The sequence below is a fragment of the Megalops cyprinoides genome, chromosome 2 (assembly GCF_013368585.1).
Source record: "Megalops cyprinoides isolate fMegCyp1 chromosome 2, fMegCyp1.pri, whole genome shotgun sequence".
Taxonomy (NCBI): Eukaryota; Metazoa; Chordata; class Actinopteri; order Elopiformes; family Megalopidae; genus Megalops; species Megalops cyprinoides.
Window position 1 is genome coordinate 5,951,885 of NC_050584.1, and position 23,296 is coordinate 5,975,180.

General features: G+C 43.2%; 1 protein-coding gene across 1 annotated transcript in view; it reads right to left on the reverse strand.

Annotated features, from left to right (window-relative positions):
* gli3 (GLI family zinc finger 3) overlaps positions 1–23,296 on the reverse strand; it is a 122,586-nt gene that overhangs the window by 47,160 nt on the left and 52,130 nt on the right. The window contains exon 4 of the mRNA XM_036521423.1: positions 11,552–11,657. Coding sequence (XP_036377316.1) covers positions 11,552–11,657 — 106 coding nt within the window. The remainder of the gene's footprint in view (positions 1–11,551; positions 11,658–23,296) is intronic.

The following is a 23,296-nucleotide window of genomic DNA, read 5'->3' on the forward strand; positions in this document are numbered from 1 at the left end:
CAGAACACACTGTACTTAATGTTTAATTATGAATAATTATGTTTTATAAATGGGGGGCATCGGGAGACTTCCAAAATGGCAGAAATGCACAGAAAACCTGGGAACATTTTCTTTTTTTGAAACAGACTGCTGAAGGTATGCTGCTAATTACTACATACACACACACACACACAAAACATATTTTGCACAGTATGAGACTACTGCCTTAATACTAACAGTGAATGAATTAAACGAATTAATTTAATCAGACATTCTCATCTAAAAATGTGAACGAATAATGAATTAGAATAGAATTTTGTTATTAAATCTTGTTTTAATATAAATTGCTTTGTATTTACCTACTGCAATATCTTAAGTTTTACTGATACAATAAGCTTTGAGGGATTCAAGATAAAATAACAACATAACAGATCTTTGCTTCAGCCACACTGGGTTTTACTTGCATTTAACCCCCCATTCTAAAACACTACATACGACTTATGACGGACATAAGTATGACCACATGTATTATGTTTGACATATGTAATATGGAATTATTACATACATAGTTTCCTCAAATATTAATTGAACTGAAAGCTGAAAAATAATTTTCTTAATAACCTTTTTCTTAATAACTATCTGACATCCAATACTGTACATGACTGTACATTACGGCAAAAACCGACACTGCCAAATGTGGCAAATGGTGGGTTACTGATGGACTTATTTGATTATGACATAATCAATTTGTCACCTGAGACAGCTCAATTAACTCATTAACCTTGGGCAGATTAACGAGGTGCTGCCTCTCCATGCTTGCCTGATTTCTTACAGTTGGCATGCTAACAAGCATGTTGTTGTCTATTAACTCTTTGCTCTAATTTTATTCACTTACCATCAGAGCAGTAAACGTGTTATAAATATGTTGTAATGCACTCCATAGGCAATAAACAAAACAAAAGGTGCAGAAGGTGGAAAATGAATTATTGTAGTATGATGAATTTTGTTTGGAAAATTGAAGCAAAATTTCACAAATGTGCAAATTTGGGTAATTCAAAAAATGGGTTTAGGGTTGTGACAAATTTAGAATTTGTTCATGAGATCTGTGAACAGGGAAAAGAAGGATAAAACGATTACAACTGATTACAATTACCCTTATTTAACTGTGTGTATAATCATGTAGTCATTTATTGAGCTGTATATGAACCATCATTTACATGAATGTACACAAGAAAATGGAATAAATACAGAGTGGCTGCTGACACCTTATAACTCTGTTCTCCATTTCCTTATATATCACATTTACACCACCGAATGTTCTTGGACATTTAAAATGTCATTTTAATTCGGATTCAAATTAACACCACATTTAACAGGTATGTATATGAATTTGCACCTCACTAGCACATGTGAGGAAGGATAGTGGAGAGAGGAACAATATGCACATTCAAACCCTTGGATGCACTTTTCTCATCAGTGTCTCAGTGTTTTGGTCCGAACTAGAAGCCCCTCTCTCTCAGCACTTGCTCAAACCCTTGGTCAAAAGCAGCATGTTTCTCTCAATTGAAACAAACAGGGGCAGTAGATGTTCAAAGCAAAGGAAAGGACATTGCTTTTAATCAGGGCTGAAACGCTGTGGAAGACCCCGCAATCCAGGGCCCCGGAGGACAGCGAATGGTATGATCTAACAGGAGAGCAGTCATATTCAGTCTTTCACACACCTACAGTCTCGCGTGCATGCGTGCACGCACACACCACACAGTGAAGGTAGACTGTTCTTCGTATGCTACATGCTCACCACAGCTTCCCGTTTCACTCCAAATCTCGACTGGATGATTTGGGGTCTGAAAACTTGAAAAGCAGCAGCTGCCATGTGAGGATATTGAATTGGTCACATTAAATTGGCAACAGAGTTTAATTAAACGACTTAGCAAAGAAGGTTTAAATAATTCCACTGTACTCCACCAAAACCAAAAAACGTACTTAAAAGGAATGGAAGTCGTCGCAGGATTTCAAAGGATTACTCCTCTCCACTGCAAAATAAAGATGATATCAAAGATTTAAAAATTGTCAGTACCATTTTAAAATGTCAATTTACCATGAGATATTGTATGTTACTGAACCACCGATAACCATTAAACTTGTCATGAGAATTACTTCAAGTGCAATTCACACATTTTTCTATGCTAACACTCTGCAGTTAGATGTGATTCTACTGCAGGAACAGACATGCACACTAGGATAAGCATTCACTTTTCTTCCTCAGTAGTGGAAAAAAATCCTGTATTGTTTTAAATAATCTATATCAAAAAATATGATTACATTTACTAAATGGATAAAATGAGTCAACTTGGCAATTTGCAAGCTGGTCCTCTGGGCAGGGTGAAGGAGGCACAAACTACTCCCTGCACGCCTCGTCACACGCAAACTCCACCACAAAAAAAGGTGAAGTCTTTTTTTCCAGTCCTGTTTCTTCCATCATCTGCGATATGCACAGCTACTTTCAAAATATCACAGCTCCACAAACGACTTAAGAGGAAAAGGGCAATTACCATTAAAGCTATAATGCCAGTGTATTACAAAAAATAGATTGTACTTCCCCTTTCATTTTAGGCTTTGCTGAAGTATTTATCTCTATTCTCTCTAAATCCTGAAATTGCCTTGGAATGGAGGAGAGATACTTTTCCTCGCGCGTTTCAAAGATCGGGCTGCAACTTTCTTCCTTTTTTTCCTCGTGAAAATTGAAGAGGCTTTATGTCAAATACGGCTAAAGCCAGCCTCTCCATATCAAACAACGCGGTGCGAAAATTACTGTGGCGATGATAAGACTGCCAGATAGAGCGCAAAGGAGAGGGGGAGGAAAAAAAAAACAGAAAGGAAGTGACTCTACTCAATTTATACTGCAAAATTGGTATGACTGAATATTTTTCATTCAGGTGACTGATAATATCAGTGAAACTGCAAAGCAGATAAAGAAAGGAGTCTTCTGTCAAGAATAAACACCATTAATCATGAAGCAGTTTGCCGCGTGACCGCCTGTCCTCAGACAGCCACAGCAGAGAAGGCATTAAAAGGAGGGGGGAAAAAAAGAAGAGATGGGGGGGGGGGGGGGGGGGGGGTTTGCGACTTTACAAGTGAAGGGTGACCTAGGCAGCTCCTCGCTCGGCTTTGAACAGTTCTCCAGGACGCATTGAATAACAACGGCTTTTCTGGCTTTTGCATTCTCCTGCTCCACAAGCACACATTCCTTAAATACCTCCAGCAACCTTGCTCCCAGTGAGCGAACCAGTGAAAATAATAACAGTTGGCAAACGGAACGAGGGTTATCACAACTTTTTGTTTATAACTCCTTTAATTGCTATGAATTTAACAAATCTTTTTTTCCCTCCAAAACACAGTATAAAACTGTGTTTTATGAGGACACAAATATAAATTTGTTTTCATATGCCTATGAGTTTGAGCATAGGTAACTCAGCTCTTGTTTTTTAATACTTGCTGAAAGAAAAAAAGCAATTTAAAATTAATGAAGAGATCAAATGAATTCCTGTTTACATTTTCAAATGGAGAATTAAAAATTGTCCTGTGGATAAACAATTGCCTGCATAAACAATGCAAAAGAAATGAAACAGTCCTGACCCACTTAGTACAGAGATCCTTCAACACTTCTTGAAACCCACTATTAATCCTTTCAGTGTCCCTCTGTGGGTCTCAAAGCCAAGAGGAAGCACTACTTCAGGTGTGTTGCATAGTGCATATTATTTCCTGGGTTAATGACAATGTACAGGAACTGCATCCTGGGTTACAATCCTCTTTCTTTCATGCCCAATTTACATGTGTCATCCTTGCCTCTCTTTTGCTGTCTCCCATTGAGCAGGACATTAAAGGCTGCCCTGCACCATATATGGGGTTAATAATATATAAGACTACGATCACTACTCACAGTTTCTGCAAATTGGAGATATTGATGATATAATACTTACAATTAAGCAATACTTTCTGAATAGACATCCAGATCCAAAGTGTGTGTTGGTTACAGATCTTAGTTGACATTATGACACAGTTTCTAATTATTTTTGCACATACATGCCCGTTGACACATCTAAGCTCAGTGGAGCATATTCAGTACAATTCCTGAAAGAGGAAATGTTCCAGAATTTTTGCAACCTGAAATTCTGGCCCTTGCTCATCACCTGGGAAGTCTACACTGGCTTATCTCATATGGGGGCTCTAACATAACAGGACACAGCTCATCTCAGCCACCCTCAGGGGCCTAGCTGAAGCAGGGGAGCCTGCTCTAGCATCAGGCTGGGGATACAGCATGAGGCATGGGTGACATAAACAGCTTAGCAGAGGTGATAAATAAAAAAAACCCTCAAGAAGGCAGCCACTTCCTTCAGCACACTGGGCCTGTACATGCCATAGAGTGGGGAAGCAAGCAAACAGGGATCTTTCTAAGTGCCCTTTAACAAGTGTATACACCTTCGCAGCTCGAAAAAAAAAGGAGATAAGTGACGGGAAGTGTTTTTGTTTCGATTTTTGTTTCCTCTTTTTGTCTTTCATCTGTTGTGGGGTCTGCAGCGCATGGTGTTCAGACGTCCTCTGAAAAGCCTTCCATCTGGAAGGGCAGAGTCTGGAAGGAGGTGCGGAGATAAGACTTTGGTCTTTATGCTAAGCGCTGCGCGCTCCACAATGTGCGGCTTCAGCTGCTCGACAACAGTTTATGTAAATAACACAACAGCACCGCAGTGTACACCTACGGAAACACATGCTCCTGGCCAAAGGGACAGAGATGGAGGGAGAGAGGGGGAGAGACACCACCAGAATCAAAGCACTGCTGCAAAACTGCTGCATTAAGGTGGATGTCGTGAAAACTGGAAACATTGCCACTGATGTCAAGAGACTGAAATGCCTACATATAGTGGCAAAGGAGCTGGGCCATTAGACACAAATGAAATGACAGACAATGAGCAAGTAGTCTGTGTAATATTACAGCGTTAGTCTGTAATTTAGTCCAACATGAGTTTTATCCCAATTAATGGAGCCTGCACGATTTCTCCGGCACAACTCGCAGAATAACTTTGGGTTGGATTGGCACCACAGCTGTGCAAACAAAACTGTGAATTTAATCAGCAAATGAGTTTGCAGACAGGAACTAAACACTGGGAGCCCCTAAAGCAGAAATTCCAGATGCACGCAGAAAATGTGATGCTATCTTCCTCTACTGACCAAGATATAATGTTAATTGCATGGAAATAATATTTTAACGCTCCATTAAAGCAAACAGTCTGCAGTAGGAACATATACTTTTTATGTCATGTTTTCATTGCTCATACGCTATTCATAGCCCTTATATTTATATTTATAGGCTTTTTATTCTAAACTAGCCAAGCATTTTCCTCCTGCTGACAAATTGTTGACAATTTGCCCAGGTTGAATCAGTGAGCCAGTTTAAGAGATTAACATGCATCATGCTTATAAAGCTAACCTAGTTGATTAGTATGTAAGTACCCTCAGGTATGTTAGGTCTCGACCATGCTCATGGGGATGACTGCTGTGAGACCAGCTTCAAGGCCTGGGCTCACTGCACACTGCATGACCATCAAGGGGCCGCTGATTTGTCCGACTCCGCCACCAGGCACAGCAAGGGTGCTCAGCAGACCTATGCCTGTGTTTAACTTGTCAGCCATAGTATTTGTGAGGTTATGACACCATAAGGTAAAGGCTGCATAATTTCTATTCACGAAGGGGCACGTTTGTTTAGATTATACACAAAACAAAATCATGGTACCAACTAATTACCGATAAAAGAAATAATCTTGTAGCATTCATAAACAGCCAGCAAACTCCAGTAATGTAATAATACAGGAGATGGCTAACACCAGTATAATAGTACTAATACTACATCTACTCTCCACAGCTTATCCCATTGACAGTGGTCAGTTACTTATTCTAAATGACTGTTGTAGTTTCAGAGGCTCTCTAACTCTGAGTAAACTCCAATCTGATGGGGATAATTGACTTGTGGTGGATTCCTGTGTTTGTTCGGGGCTGTCGCCTGGAGACTGGGGGCAACAGCATCGTAAGAGAGCCCCTTTGTTTCTGATGTGGGCTGCTGTCGGCAAAACAGCCGGGATGAAAGGGGACCCCTACCCCTTTCTGTTCTCCCGATTCCCACTAAGCCATTCCCACAGAATGAACTTGGCAGGAGAGACAAGAGTGTGCTGCTTACTGGTCTATCCATGTATTTGTTTAAGTGAAAAGCATTTGCTCTGGAAAGGAGGTACCCAGGAGGCATAGGAGCTTCTCCCTCACCTAAAGGCAATGGTTCCAGCAGAGTTCAGCAAGACCTCACAAGAAACAAGTGGTTCTGAGCACTTGCGTGGGGGGAGGGGGAGCAGGCAATAAGCGAGACATTGCTCTTAGGAGTACCTCTCACTTTCGGCCCTCTGAGGTGAACAGACACTACAGAGATGACACTTCATCTCGGGAGTGATCATCTCAGTTGTGACATCCGCCCATCCTGTACTTCCTGTACTTTCGATTACTGCAAGATTACACTGCATTAGAAAAGCATTACTTCACTCCTTGTTACAGTCCCACAAACAAGGCTAGTCAAAAATTATATGCTATGACTTTTGCTGGAGACATTTCACAGAAATAAAGCCAAGATTCAAACCCACCACCCCTGGTTCCCTCCAGTGTAAACTTATTGCACATCAGGGAGTTCTACCCTTCACAAAGACTGACTTTGTAAACAGCAGACAGCATTAGATCCCAGCTGACAACTTGGGCCTTTACTGTTTGAATACTTCCCTGTAAGAGTACTGGACTGCGGTGCCTCAACCCCAAACAAACCCAGAACGTACCCTGCCCTCACCACTGCTCCTGCAGTCTCCCCTTGAGCTACCCCTCACCCCAGCCCTCCCCTGGGACCTAGCAAAATCTGCTGGTGATTTCCCCGTCTCAGACTATGCAGCAAAGAGCCAGGGTGAAAGGTCAAGCTCAGCTCGGCTGAGCTGCACTGTAAATCCCAGCAATTTCCTCTGCTGGTTTAACCCAGCACTTGAGCTGCTGATGTCCGCCAATGCAACAATACCCAAATGGTGTTTCAACTATATACTTTAGACTGTAGAAGGAGAACCTAACCACAAAATGTTCTTTTGCTCAAGTTTATTATGTCTGTTAATCTGCTTTATGGGTTTTTAATGAACGTAAACATTCAAATGAATTGTTTAACTTGATGCACTCATTTTTGAGTATTACTGCTGCTAAAACAAGAGGGCTGTGCCCTTCAAACATCACTGCATTCAGAAATCAAGAATTTATAGTCCAAAAAAGAGAAGAAATTGTGGAATGTGATTTAATTTTTTTCCTGGTAAATGACAAAGAAAAAGTGTGAATACTTTCAGAATATTTCCTAATAACTAATCTGTAACCGCACTGCCCACACAAGGAAAACCATGGCTCTCTGACTTTAATATTAAAAGCCACACTGGTGCCCGTCCTGTACATATTCATAAGCAGGCTGATTATCCACACAAGTAATTGCAGTTTCCTCCGGCCTAATAGTCCTTGTGTGCAAAAACAAAGGATGGTTAATTTGTGATTTCCTGTGCTCATTCTGAGGCAAATTAAGTGTCAAACAGCTAATATGGAGCATATTTCATTTTATGAGCTTTTAATTTAATTCTGCCACCTCATATCATTGATACCCGTAACACGCGCTGCTTCATCTGAACAAAGCCTGGGTAATAAATAAACATGTTTCAATTAAACTTCCCCAAATAATAGGATATGATTTTGCCTGGCCTGCTGTGTACTTCAGAATGTATCAATATTGTCTGGAATACAAGGCTAAGATTGCTGTTTTCCTGTGGACATAAATGCCCACTTCTACTTTAACGCAAGGCAAAGGAGTCTGTGCAGATTGATTGCATTGCTGCGGGGCAAAATGAACTGTAATTACAAGCTGTAATGAGAGACTGTGCGAGAACGTATGGCAATAATATTCTGTGTGTACTTAGGCATATATTTAAGAGCGCTAATAACGATTAATTCTGTTCACTAAGGAGAACTTGTCTTAAAACAATTGAATTTTTCTCTTGTCCCCCCCTCCCCTGACAGCTTTGTGTGTGTACACTGTGTGTGTGTATGTGTGCATGTATGTGTGCGTGTGTGTGTGTGTGTGTGTGTGTATGCATGTGTGTGTGTGCCCTGCATGTGCCATTGCTCGCAGATTCTCCCGAAGGCCCTGTCAAAAATGTTCCGAGACTCACAAGAATTTGTTTTTTGCTTTAGTTGGATCCCATGGCCAGTTTTGAGAGACAGACTGGCATTCCTGTGTGCCTTTCCCATCAGCACTGGAATCCCTTGCTCTTTCTCTCTTGCTCTCTCTCTCTCTCTCTCCATTATTAAAAAGTAAGTGTGCTTAAAATCAATTTATGCCCCTTGTGGGTGCCTTCTTGGTTGATTGTGGAGCTAAAGAAATAAACGATAGAAATTTTCAGCTGCCAAGCTGTGAAAAAGCCGGTTTAAAACATATCCCCTATGGGCTTCTGAACTGCAGCTTGACTTTAATACAGTTCAATGAGCCTGAATGCCTTAATAATAATAATCAATAAACATGGGTTCAGGACATGGCTGATTAACAGCAAACTGTGTTATTAAGAATACCACAAATAAAAAAGCATGAAAGATGATGAACCTTAATTGAATCTGTTTCTAAGTTTCTTGGGTATCTTAGATATTGGTTAGCCAGGGCGGAACATTTCTTATTCAAAATAATCTCTCATTGCTACAATGAGTGCATCACCAACAACTTCAGCCTTTGCCATGATTTCAGCTAAACGGAAGAAGTTCTAGCTCTGCCTTCTATGGGGGTCTGGGGGCACTGTGTGTAAAGCACTTTCTCCCCCGAAATCACAGCAACTGAACCAACTAAACCAGTAAACTAACCACTAAATCCAGCACCAAGCCCTTCAACCAACCCAAAACAACATTTCATTGTCAAGAGTCTTGACAATCCTAACAGGAAATGTAGTGGTCCCCCACTCACACATTAGCAGAAAAATAGACCCGGCTCTGGTTCTTAAGGGTTCAGCAACAGCCGCAAGCCCAGAGTCATTGTGACGGACCCACAAAAGTGCCCTTCACAATTTCGCCGTCAAACCCACTACGCACACACGGCAAAATGGGCATGCACTGAGGCGTCACAAGCATAGCGGGAGCCACGCCACGGGTGTATCTGAATGCTACCGTGCGTTCCCTGACAGAGCCAGGAAACCAAGCGCACAGATAACTTCCATCCAGGAAGAGGCACGCGTCGGCTGTGCAACTTCGCCTTTAATTTAATCCACAGGCTCCCTTCCCACTAACCTGTCCTCCGAATCTCTCTAAAGCGCTCCTGACTGATAACACGCACGGCTGTTTGTTTAAGTTCTGTTCCTCTCCCATGTTCGCCCCATTATCTCTGCATAAGCTAAATGCTAAATTATATTTGCCATTTTGTTTGTGGTGACACTGGGCATCAATCACCTCCTTTTATTTTCTCCCTCTTTTGCTAACCGTGCCGGAGATGAGGGGCCCAGCATAAAAAATTCATTACGTTTAGTAGCAGTCGGCGGGGAAAGATATGACACCGAGAGGGGAGGGGGCACGTGGGGGGGGGGTATAATGATGAAGAATATCAAACATAATGCGGCCCAAGTAGCTGCTCGATCCAATTTGTCCCTCTTGCACACTGATTTCTTCCTTCCCCTCAAATTTCCCCTCGCACTGTTCATTGGGGCTAGTGAGCCGCCGTGATGTCTCGTTGCTCAAGCAGTCCCCATTGCCAGAAGTGGCAAACCACTGCAGCTGCTGCTGGCCCTGCTTCGCCATTAGCAAAAACCAACTCAGACCATGCCTTCTTTCCTGGTTTGCCTACAGAGTTCCACCCACTGCAGGAGCCCATGAGCTAACAAGATGCTTTGTTGCAATTCTGGTTCAGCCGTGGTAGAATAAAATTTCACCGCAATGTGTATCACCTTACGACTGACAGGGGATCTTTGCCCATACTGTGTAATAAACAGCATGAAAGCCTCAGGATGTGCCAACTGTAACACCCAATAATTCCAAATTTCCGAAAAAAAAAAAAAAATCAATTCAGCCCAGCTTTATGACTGATGAATGCCAGACTACTTGAAAGTGAGACATATATTCCACAAAATCAGCTGTCCTATTAGCACTATTAGTTGTATCTATATTTTGATTTAGGTTGTAAGATAGTTGATAGAAACAAAGATAATGATTAACATTTGTTTATTCATTAAATCTTTTATTATTCATTTCAACTCCAGACTACAGTTATACTCCTTTCAAAATGAAATGTTCGAAATGTTTGTGGTAATCTTGAAGCTGTGTTAGTAAAATAATAGTAACATACCCAAATAATAGCAAGTCTGAATCATGCGTTGTGCATTGCTGTTGTACACTTAAAGTAAGGTAATTAAATGGAATGTGTAAAAGTAAAGGTAGCATCTAAAAATGTATGCCACCATACATAAGGCAAATAAAGAACCAAAAATATGAAAATAATGTAAATAATTTGGCCCAGTGGCAGCTCGGAGAACATTTCTCTCTACAAAATGAATATTACAGGAGCTTGTCATCTCAGTTTTCCTAGTTGTCTTATTGGTCGCACCTCCCCCGCTCCTACCTCGTGACCACACAACAGACTAGGACAGTGATGGACGTGTTAAGGCAGGGGGTTAGTTGGGGTGGGGGTGGGAGTGGGGTATTCCTCTCCCAAGACAGGACTTGGATCACCAGACTCGGGGAACGGCACGGTCTGAACCTTCCCCCCACTGCTTGTTACGTGCTTCCTCTGGCTGATACGCGCTTACATCAAGTAAATCATGCCGCTTACAGACAGGCCCCACTTCTGATCTTGCACAGAAGCAGAACAGAGCTCTACATCACATCATACCTTACATCTCACTAGACATAGGTATCCATAGAATTAGATACTATTTTCATATTTTGTTTTTGTAACAACCAGATTCCATTATTACCACAACAGCAACAGTATGCTGCATTAAGTACTTTCTCTGCATTCACAACATTTTTTTTGCTGTAAATTATTCACAAAAAATGGCAGTCTTCGTAGTGTACTACACTGGCTGAGTGAGCCTACTATCTTTTATTTTGTGTAACTGATAATTTACTTTACAAAACTATACTTTGCAAAAACACTACAAAAACATATCAGCAAAAGTGTCCACAATAACAGTACTAAATAATGCTCAGGATGCTCTCACACACAAAAAAACATGTTTTGTAACTTCTTCACTGATGACTTTCAAAGATCAGAATCCTCAGCTAATTAACCACATGAGCACAACTTCACACTGGGATATGTGTGATACTGTGTGATTATGTGTGTGTGTGTGTGTGTGTGTGTCATTACACCCATGGCTCTGAAAGGTGGTCATGTCAAACTCAGGTTATGTGTCCATTGTGTTGCACAGCTGTCTAGAAGAAAGTGCGCGGTGCCTGTGGCAGACAATCAGCGAGTTGAGTGGGCTGTACTCACACATGCAGGGGGGGCACGGGTGATGGCTCGTAGATGTAGCGCCCCTGAGTGTGACGGTCGTCGATCGGCACTGGAGGATGAAAGGCAGGGAAGAACTGAGGAGGAGCTGCGGACAGAGACAGAGAGACAGAGGAGAAACGAGGTAAGGCAAACAGCAAATTACTCTGAAGGACTGCATGTTGTTACAATCTTTGCATGGTGCATTTGCTTACTAGGTGCCCATACTCAGGGTCAATAGCACAGAGCCCATTTTACACACATTATTATCCCCCTATGCATCTACACATGGATGAAATTTGGGCTACATTAACGCTACCCCAAAAAAGCCTCACCCTGGATTACATTCTACAAAACAACGGATTATTATCTGCCAAACCAGTTCTCCAATAATTACACCACACTGTTACCTGATCAAAAGCTACATGTCTTATTAACATGAACCATTCTTATGTTCATGTCGGTTGACTGATCATTTTAATTTTATGTGGACTGTTATTATTCATGTAGAATTATCCGCAGGTTTCCAAGACCAGCCACATTTTCACATGCGCTGGTAGACTGCTTGCCCACTGCAGTGCTACCCACAGGAAGGTCTGCTGTCTCCCAACTGTTCTTTTTTGTTCTCTTTCTTCTTTTCAAGCGAAAAACACAGGAACAAAGCCGCTGACCACATGAGATCTGTCACCCCACCTGCTAATAACCGGTTACAGCTTGGTGTGTTATGCCGCTTCTGCTGTTAATGAGACGAAGAATGCAGCCACTCATGAGTAAAAACACGCCAGTGTTGTTAAGTGACTGTGACTGGCTCCCCGATCAAAAGGCAGGCACCTGCCCTAGCTCCCAACCATATCCCGGGTGCTACAGACCCCAGGGCTTGCGGTCAGGGTTGCAGGCCTACCTATCGCCCACAGGTTGCCTTGGCACGCTCCCTCAGAAGAGCCATCAATGCAGCACGCAGTTCAAAAAAGAGCTCCTTTCAGACTCGGAAGCCGGTGGTCACAACGATTAAGCTCAGGTTTCAAAGCGCACGGCTCAAACACTGCGCGTTCACAAAAAACAGCTGCATTTCTGCCCCTACTGGATCCCAGGGCTATGCTTAATGGGGGTCAATGGTTCAGGCAAACGGACACTGTCAGTATGGTCAAAACCCTGTAACTGTGAAACATTTTAGTTGGGTTTTTGGTCGTACAGTTGCGGAGAACAATCAAGAATGGATGTATTGTCGATATACAGCTGTATTTGAAGGGCATCAAGAACCGCTCCCCGAAAAACATGAGCCAAGGTTTGGTGTGTGGTTAAAACACATAAATAGACATAACTAAAAGACATAAATAAATTAAAAGACATAAATCCATTCTTGAGTTTCATCTTGATGCACATGTTGAATGACAACTGTAAGATGAACCCCTGCGCATCTTTTAAAAGTGCCCAATAGAGCAGGCCAGCTGAAGGCCTTCGCATGCATATCCTTTCATCACAAAGTTCTGTCTCTTTCACACCACATTCATCTCCAGAAGTGACACGAGGTTTGATGCTCATGCTCATGTTAGCCGCACAGAATAATAAGCTGTGTCATTTATGGTACATGAATGCAGGATGCTTCCATAGACTATTCATATATTTTGTTCTCTGACAATGACCCCGGGTATCAAAGGTTTGGAGCGTAATCAGTGCCATCACTCCTCATTTCGAAGGCAGGAGCAGCCTATTCTTCTGATTCTTGGTGCGGCGCACTGAGAGCTCAATCCTCCTCACACCTTTCACAGCCTGGGCTCGCTCCCATTCCCTTTTAGTTCCTCTTACTCCCGTAAATAAGTTACAGTGTGTTACAAGTGTTTGAAACCATTTCCCTTGGCAATTTTCACCTTGGGCTGACCTAAGGAGTAGGGTTTAATGAAAGTCAGTGGCTGTTGCTTATCTTGTACCGAGTACGCCCGGCCTCATGGCAACAAGAAACAGCCAAGGAATATTGGGCTTGAAGCACGCTTCTGTTCTTCTAAAGCAACTTCTCAGCCCTGTACAAGGTAAGAAGAAAACACCAAAAGAATGAGGCAAAGATATGTAGGAATGTTCAATGACATATCCCTACTTTTATGCTAATCGACCATAAAATCCTTTTATTACAAAATGTAATGCCAACAAATTATCATTTTGAAATACAGATTTAAATGACACATTCCAAGATGTATCAAATACGTTGGTGTTCTCACACAGGCGTCACAGGCACAGAAATGATTGGTTACAACTGTCAAAAAAGTGCTTCTTCGTTCCATAGATAAAACATTACCATATTTGCATAAAAGCATTTTTTTCTGTTCACCAGAAAAAAGGGGATACTTCATCAGTCTCAGCATCATTAAATGAAAGCTCTCAAATGATGTATTCATTTGCAAGTCATACCCCTACCTACCCCTCCAAGGGTGTTAATATAGCAGTAAATAAGACAATCAGAGAGGTCTCAATTCATGATTTCAGATGAGCATCAAATTCTGTGACATAGTGGCGGGCTTCAAAGGAAAAAAAATTCCTTATCTATTTCATAGTTTATTACTGTAAATGTATACACTATCCATGTCTGTAAGCACATGGACTGGAAAATTGTTATCTATCGTTGGGCATATTTAGACGAATAGCTTAAGGGCAAGCATTGGCCGTCATCACTAAAGGCAACGTCGAACCAAGCGCACATGAATCTGGGTCAGCAACGAACGCACTGCTTTCTTCACACGATAATAGAAATGGTTGATGACAACCGTGAGACAAAGGGGACGGTGTCTGCGGGCCGGCGTCTGAGCGGACAGGGCCGATTTAACGTGGGGGGGGGGGGGGGACTTTCGTGCCTCTGCATGTAAACAGCCAGCCCCACTGTGCCAGCGGTGGAGGGGTGCCAGGAGGAGAGGTGCCCGGCAGCTATTTTCCCTTCCTGCGAGCCAAGCACAGCACCGCTGCCGAGAAACACTGACGTTTTTATGTTTTTACTGCACTCATCTGTTTTGCTTCATGATTCGTGGGCCGGGGTCCGGCTCGCTCAACCTGCAGCACGTCAAGCCAGCGACACTGTTATTTGGGTGGAGTATGTGGGGCTTAAAGCTTTTCCTGCCAGCGCTTTTAATAAACTTTAACAAAGCTGTGTCAAATTTGAAATTTGAAATCAGCTTGTTGACTCAAATCAGAAAGGCATTTTACTCTTACCAGTGATTGGTTGTTTATTTGATTGACCTTGATTGTTGTTATAGTTTACAATTTATAGTTTAAATTGACAACTACTTTGGTTGTTTATGGGTTCTTTATTAAAATAGCTGTGGCTGGCTTGCTTGTTCATAAATTTCTCAGATGTTAGCTCTTATCCTCCAGTGGAATAGAACCCAATTCACGATCCTGAGAATCATTAATCTCCTGAAATTCTCTAAATAACATAATAATCATAAAAATACAAAGCAGAAGGAGAAGAATCACAATCATAATGAGAATAAACATACACTGTCTTGAAATGATGGCAACAGGATTGCAAAGGCCTTCCCTTGATCTGAAAGACTGAGTGAGTCTTCCCTCCACAAGGGTAGGAAATGCCAGTGCTTCATCACCTGAAGAAATGCTGTTTTTTTTTTTTTGTTTGTTTGAAGCCACACGCACCCTCCCAACACCCTCACCTGCCCCTGGTCCACTTTATCGTTTGTCTTTTACAGCAAACCCACCAGACGTCATAACTCCAGGCACGAGCACACAACAACCTCAGCCCCTGCATGGATTGACGGTGGCTCCTGGAGTCTGTGTACCTGGCGGAGTGGAACTGAACACCACCTACCTCAGCTATCTGCAGTTCATCATAACCTCATCTTAGTGATGGCTCACTACCCCGGCTGCTAAGTGCTGTGTACACCACTGTCAGCAAACTAACATGCTAAACTGAAGATATGGGGGGGGGGGGGGGGGGGTTTAATGGAGGGACACCAGAATTCAATAATTCAGAGTTTATTAACTGAAACCTCCTGGGGACTTCTCACAGTTCTACAGGAGGTTCACACAGTAATGTGAAATATACATTACGTGTAACATTAATCATAAATAAAACCTTAAAGGTTCAAAATCATTGAGACTGCAGGCGTGCAGGTCAAAAAAGGCTGAGAACTCCTTCAGGACACAAAAGCAATGGGGAGGGGTTGGGTGTGCAGACCCTCAGTGAGGTGAGGTGAATCCTGCATGATCAGGGGCATCAAGACTGTACAGCTGAGAGTCTGTACTCAGGCAGAAGGGCCATTGGGAAGAGTGGGATGGCGCTCTTATTATGTTATCATTTAGAAAAATGGAGATGAAATGGGGAAAATTGCCCAGTGTCTTTTAAGCAGGTTCTCTGGCTCTATTTTCCAGATCCTGATCACCCACTTTGATTGCTCTCTTTTCGTGCCTCAGAGTCAGCCATTACCAAGTCATTTTAAGGCCCTTCACGGCTCCCTGTTTTTGAATCTTTTCAAAAAACACGTAGTGGTTGAGATGCGAAGGTGGACTCTGCTATCAGCTTGCGTGAGATTCTCATTGGGTAATAGCTCATACAGTTTCTATGAGTCAGAGCTTTGCTCATGTGGTCTCCCAGCTCTGCAAGTCAACTTGAGTAGTGTTGCTCGTTCCCAGCAGGCTGGTGGTACCCTGCTCTGACCTCTTGCTCTGAACCAAGGAATGCAGGAGCGTAGCACTGGAGAACAGGGGCAGAGGCAGGGGGATTACATAAGGAGCCCCCCCCCCCCCCCCCCCAACAGAGAGAATGAACACTGCTCCTCCAACTCCTCCCACACATCCTACTCCTCCAGTCGGATTATCCAGATCCCCTCACTGTTTATCCCCCTGGAACTCCACACTCACAGTCGACAACCTCCCCACCCCCCCCCCTCCAGTCTCTGGCTCCTCTCCTCCCGGGCCCTCCCCTGTCTGCACACCACGGCTGATAAGCAATGCTTATTTGAATCCTGCTCGGAAGTTTACTTTATGGGGCCCTATCTCAATAGACTTTGCCACCTATTTCAAACAAGCGCCACACTTCATTAGACAAGGCAACAGCACGGGCCACTTGAGGGAACCTAAACAGAACTGAGGGAAGGGGGGGGGGGTTTGCTTGGGAAGGTCTATCCAGCCCTCCACACCACAGGATGACTTGAGTCCTCACAGAACTCCAACTACTGAACGTTTTACATTACACAAGTACGCTCCACAGAATCACAGCGTTTTGCTCTTGTCCTCTCGCACAGGCTGACACTGTTGGGACGCACACAGGGAATCTCTCTGTCTACACCAGAGGCACCTTTTCTTACACAAAACTGACTAGGCATTGACCAACATCATTGAATAAACGAATAAATAAATAAATAAATAAAGGTTGCCCGGCTTTGAAGCAGCAAATAAGGAATGCACTCTTCCTATGGCCCGAGCTCCTGTTTTGGTCCGTTCCAAGTCGCTGGGAATCTTAAATGCTTCCAGTCGGTGAGCAGCGCGTTCCCTCCATCTGGCCTCTGCTCCGATGGGACCAGTTCTCACCATTTTTTACACCTCCCTCCCGGCAGCAAAAACACTGCACCCGCCGATACGTATCCAGGCTCAGTTTGTTTAAAGAGTGTGCCTGCCTGTCTGTCTGGCTCTCCTGGATTGCAGGGCCGCCTCCGCGGTCGCAGGCGCACGGCCTCTCGGTTTGACTTTTGCTCCTTCTCCTTTCCAGATGCTCCAAGTTTAAGGTGTGAAACAATACTGTGTGAAAAAAATGCCAAAAAAAAGGAACCCAGAAATCCAAATTTCAGATGGGAGCAAACAGTTCTCACACTCTGCAAGAGGGGCAACATTAAAAAAAAACCGCTTAAGTGCCCAATTAAATAAAAGTTATTCCTGGCCAATAATCACAAATCACAAACCCCATGCTAACAGCAGGTTTAGTTTGGGGGTGGGGGTGGACCAAAAGCCATTCCTAAGTGGAAAAAAACTGATAATTTACATGGAACACGGTTCATAACTGCACGTCAGCAATTCCTTCAGACATTTATTCCCCCCCAGTCAGGCAAAGCCAAAAATACAACAAAATAACAGATTTTTATTAGATCACACGTCATTTGGTGCTTCAGAAAACTCTACAGGAATACACCTTTACAGAACCATGAAACTGGTTTCACCCAGTGCTGAATAAGGAGGAAGGATCTCGCCAAAAAAAAAAAAAAAACGAAATACACATCGGCCTCATATGTTTATGTGAAACCACGAGGAGGTCACAGGTCATCTGGGAGTGTGTCTCATTGCTATGTACCTCTGCAGCGGCAAGCTGATCCAAGCCTGGCACTGGTGCAGGATAACGCTCCCTCGTTTCTACCCCCCATCCCATTCTCTCCAGCAGTACTGCTCCTAGCCCGGGTCATGATAGCTGCGGCATCAGACAGGGTGAGAGAAACTCAACCACAATGGCTGATTTCAGTCACGCTGGCACATATAACGCACCGCCCATCGTGAGCACGCTAATTCAACTAACTACATTGCGCCAAGAGAAAAAGCAGGCAGATAATTTATGATCACTCTCACATCTCTGTTGGTTTCCTGTACATCTGGATTTTACAAGGGGAGACAAGTCTCACGAAAGACTATTCGTTCTTATGAGGTTGGACTTCAGAAAGGGTTCAAAGCAGGGGTGTGGGTTTCTTTTTTTAATATTCTACTTTTTATTGTGACTGGTGAAATTTAAAAAATGCTAACCAGAGATCATGATTACAAGACAATATGAAATAGTGTAAAGGGTGGGGTAAAAATGGCTTGGTTAAATTTAAAGTCTTGATAAACCTCTAGTAAACACATGCTGACTAACAAGAGTTTCAGATTAGGTCAGGGGGCTAATTTCATAACAACCTTTACCACTTTAAAATGTCTAAAGGATATAAGGCCATCTATCACAAAGTAAAAGAATTTCCCTTTTCAAATTGTCCTGGGGGAGAACCACATGATTTTCACAGACTTCACTGTCAACGGTAAGAATTCCTCCACCCGTTCCAATAGGCTGATTCAGCCTCAAAAACACAAGTAACACCATGTTCTCCACAAAATTACTAGACGTAAAACTTGTAATCTGTCATTTGGTTGTGATTTGACATTAATCATATGATCGTTAACAAAACAAACCCGAAGAAACAACAAAAACAAAAACAAAACAAAAAAAAACACAACCCTTATCTACCAAACAAATCAAAGAGACGCAAGAGAGTTATGGATATTTGTCTGGATTTTATCGGGAACTACATGAACAACAGAGGTTTTGCAGCTGTAACGGGACCCATGTCAAGATGATGCCCTGAACTGGTAAAATCCTAATCTACAGAAACTCTGTGGTGCTGAAAGGGTGGCACAAGGGTAGTGGTGGAGAGATTTGGGTGCAGACGAGCTCATTCAGATTATCACAATATGTCCCAATCCATTTATTACAGGTGGGGAGGGAAGACTGGCCCCAAAGAAGAGACTTGGATGATAAGGCCATATCTATTTCAGCAAAGCTTTGCTCCTCGGTGATATTTGTCCTCTCATGCAGGGGGATCACTCAGTGGAAAGTCAACACTTTGTGATGACACAGAACTGAATCAGTTCATACCAAGCTTTTACAGATCAGTCTGCTGAGGTTCATTCACATGTGCTGAGTATATCTAGCTGAACTCCTTCCATGGGATCCACTCTGAAATTCTCAAAATAGTTACGTAAATATTTTTACCTGCCAGGACTGTTCATTTAATTTCAAACTCCATATAGGTATACATGTTAGATGATAAATTTAAGGTAAACTTCAGGTCACTTTCTCTGGAAAACAGCCCTAGTCAAACTCTGGTCAGTAACAACACCAGCTGCAGAGAGGCAGACTGTTAAAGACGTACCTACCAAGAAGAGTCCCTCTGTATGACAAACAAGAAACAACAGTAGATGCCCATTAATTGTAGAATATTTGTAAAGTGGATGTAAAAGTAAGGAAAGAACTTCTTACCACAATTTTGTCAGTATAGCAAATGTTTTCAAGATAAGAAATCCAATGCTTCAATGCTGTGGTTTCCTTACTGTCCGAGCATTGGCTTTTTGAAGTCTTATTTTAATGATCCCGCATAGTTTTGCATAACAACTGCATTTGACTTTTTTTCTTTTTTAATACACAAGTCATTAACACATCATTACAGATGGATCTTAATAAAAGGGTAATTAGAAAAAAACTTTGACCGGCCTCATTAATTTTAATTAAACAAAAACAGTCCACGTGAAAGAAAAAGCTGCCAGTTAATAAAAGAGGGATGATAATTGTGATGTTTTTTATTGGACACTAATGATTTAGAAGTGGCAATTAAGCTTAAAACAGGTAATTCTAGCATTTTCTTTCAAAGAGAGCTGGTCCTTTTAAAAAAGAAAACACCCTCTTTTGACATGAATTACTTGGGGTCTGAGGCAAATTATACATTATTGCTAACGGTACTGTTCAGCCCTGTACAAGTGAAAACAAGTTGTGGATTCACACTCATCCTTAAAGCACAGGAATGCATTATATCTATTTTTTCAGATGAAATGGCTAATCTCAGTAATAGGCAGAGAATAAAACTGTAGTTCTCTGTAAAAGCTTTCATGTTACAGAGTGCACAATAGCTCATAGGCAGCAGACTTTTCCTCTGTACTGCATTGGTACAATGGCACAGGAGGCTGCCTGAAACCAAGTAAAATGGAATGAGAGCAAGCCCTGAGTGTCTCGCGAGCTGGTAAACGTGGAACATATGATGCTTCTGGGCTGCTTGTGGCTGCCAGATTTCATTACAACACTTCTCTCCCCGCGTATGATCTCACCGTTCAGACACGTTCATCTGCGCCACCGGTCCAAGGGAAGCAATGACTGAGAGAGCACTGTGTATGCATGAGTGTGTATGTGTGTGTGTGTGTGTGTGTGTGTGAGTGCACATGCGTGAGAATGTGTGTGTGTTGTGTTGTGTGTGTGTTTGTATGTACGCATGAGCGTATATGTGTGTGTGTGACTGTGTATTTAAGGGGAGTTCTACAACTGGAGAAGGCAGACTGCTCTGCTCTTCCACATGTCTAGCATGATATAGCCTGCAGGTCCCCTCTAGGGTGCGCTGTCTGGGGGACACGCTGCATGGCAGCTTCCTGCGCTTGCTCATCTCACACCACAACAGCAAACAGCACACCTGCACGCGTCGGGATCGCAGAGACGCTCAACATGAATCCGCTTGCACCGTGCCGAACATGTTTTCATACCAATCCTCAGGAGAAAAATCCCAACACACCCACACTCCTGTTTGGTTATGCGTCAACCAACATGCTGTTCCAACATGTAAATAACACTTTCCACGACTGTTTAGCAGAGCGCAGTGGGAGTTGTTGTTGACTTTTGTTGCATTTTGCTTAATTACAGTCCCAGATTGTTCTGTGTTTAATGGACTAATTATGGCTGTATAAATTAGTCTAATGCACTCGCAGCGCTAGACTCTGTCAGGTACCCAGGCGTGGGTTGAAGACAGCTCTAAATTACAGCATGGAAAATGGCCTTTTATGTGACTAAATGAAGGTTCTGGTGTTAAAGGTACAGAAAGTGAGTAAATAGGACAAAAGGGAAGCAAAGGGAAACACAGGTTGTGCCGAGCACCATAGATGAGTGTGCCCATTGACTTTAGACCCTCTGCCATTTATCACCGAGCAACATGTTGGCAGATTACAAGTTCCCCTTCCCTGTAAATCAATACTATCCTCTCTCGTGCCCTCTGTCTGAAATTTAAGCATTTTTCTTTGAGGCTCGCGGAAAGAACAAAAAAGGGGGAAAGAAAGATAAGACAAAAGAGAGAAAGAACAATGGAAAGAACAAAAGAAAGAGCAAAAGAAGGAGAGAGTGGCATCGCTTGGCCCTACTCTGCAGTCTGTAGCTCCAAAAAAAATAATCCTTATTCATTTCACTTGAAGAAAAGCACTGTTGTACTGTACCTACCCAGCCACCCCCCCCCCTACTCCCTAACCACCCCTCCCCCTCAAAAAAAAAAAACAACCTGCATCAAGCACATTCTTTTATTCCACTTTTGAGTGATTACGAACCTGCTCACAACAGTTAAGCAAACCCACCCTTGCTGTTTTCTTTCAGGTGACGGCCAAACTGTGTGGAGCGGAGCGAAGGGGAAGAGAGAGCTCGGTGCCAGCTCCCACTCTGCACAGAGTCAATTCTGACACTCCACACACAAGCGCATTGTTTTCCCACAAATAACGCAGCCGTGCTGGAAACTGAAGTGGGAGGGGGGGGGGGAGGATGTAGTTAGGGGGAGGTGCAGTGCAAGCTATTCACTTTGGGCCACTCCAGGCCCCCTGATTGCTAATGGAGGCCCAGCATCTGCAAGAAATTTATATAGCGGAGTCGATCTTAACAAATTGCGGGCCCAGCAACAACTGCGCACACAGCTCTCTCTTTGTTTAATCGGGCAGCTATGCACGCTCCCCTGATTGTACTAACACCCCCCCCCCCCTTCCTCCTCTACACACACCCACCCCCTCTCACCCCCTTCGCCCCAAGACGACTCTGAGTGAAGGCTATTTCTCTGCGGAGCGGCAATCTATCTAATACATTTTGTGAATTCTTCCAGATTGGGCTAAGCTGAGGAGCAGAACAAAGCACTGTTGGTTTCCCCCAGCGCCAGGCCTGCCTCTGCTCCCAGCTGGGGAGATTTACACAGCGATTTACACGGCAGAAACACAGTGCTAAACTGCTCTGGCCCCTCCTCGCCGCCGAGCACAGAGTACAAACAAAGAGGAGAGGGCTGAGAGATGCCTGGAAACACGCAGCCGCTTCCACACATTAACTGCGTTCCAGCCCAAATGTTTTTTCATCAAAGTCAAGGAAAATTATTCTCGATAACCAAGGATGCATTCTTCCTGCATTTTCCTATCTTCCAACTGAAGCCTGGCGCAGAGAGGTTTAGTTATTTGGACTAGCGGCGTTTGAAAAACTTAAACCCCTTTTCTCTTCCCTACCTTGTTTTGATTGGCCGCACCACTACAGTGACAGCTCTGTCCGTCATGTTATTGGACAGTAATCCCCCCCATTGATTTCCTCTAATCGCTCCCATCCTCTTGCGAAGGGGGTCGTTGTCCCCAGAGACGGGGCATCTGTCCCCACACCGGAGTGTGTCAGCTGAGCCCTGTCTGTTAATGAGCCCCAGACTGAGCCACTGAGACTAGAACAAGCACAGCTTTCACCAGCAGCCTGCAGGTGCTTCCACTGCTGGCCCTCTGACAGACACGTTTAACATGAGCGTACATATACCATACAGCACTGTACATATTCTGTGTATATTAGGGCTGTAGCGGTTAGTTGCTTAACCAGACCATTAACCCTTTTGCGAGTACGGTCACAACGCTGTGATTAGCCCTTTCCTACAAAGTTTAGCAAATGCGGCGGTGAAAACTACGAGAAGCTTAATAAAAGAAAAACATAACAAACCATGTAACGCGACAGGCGTGCTACATAGCATAAAATAAGTCACGCTGGGGGGCTGGAAATAGTTTAGAATTTACGTACGAAAGGGTTAAGCTTTATTTGATTGCTAATTGATTATTGCTAATTCTTTGGTTCAAAGTTATACTGTAGCATTGTGTGTGTGTGGGGCCATGGGTGCGGACACCTTGCCCGCTTACGCCCCTTGCGCATGACCGGCGTCTCCTTCCCCTGGCTATTGTGTCCTGCGTTGTGATTGGTTTGGCTTTGGAGGG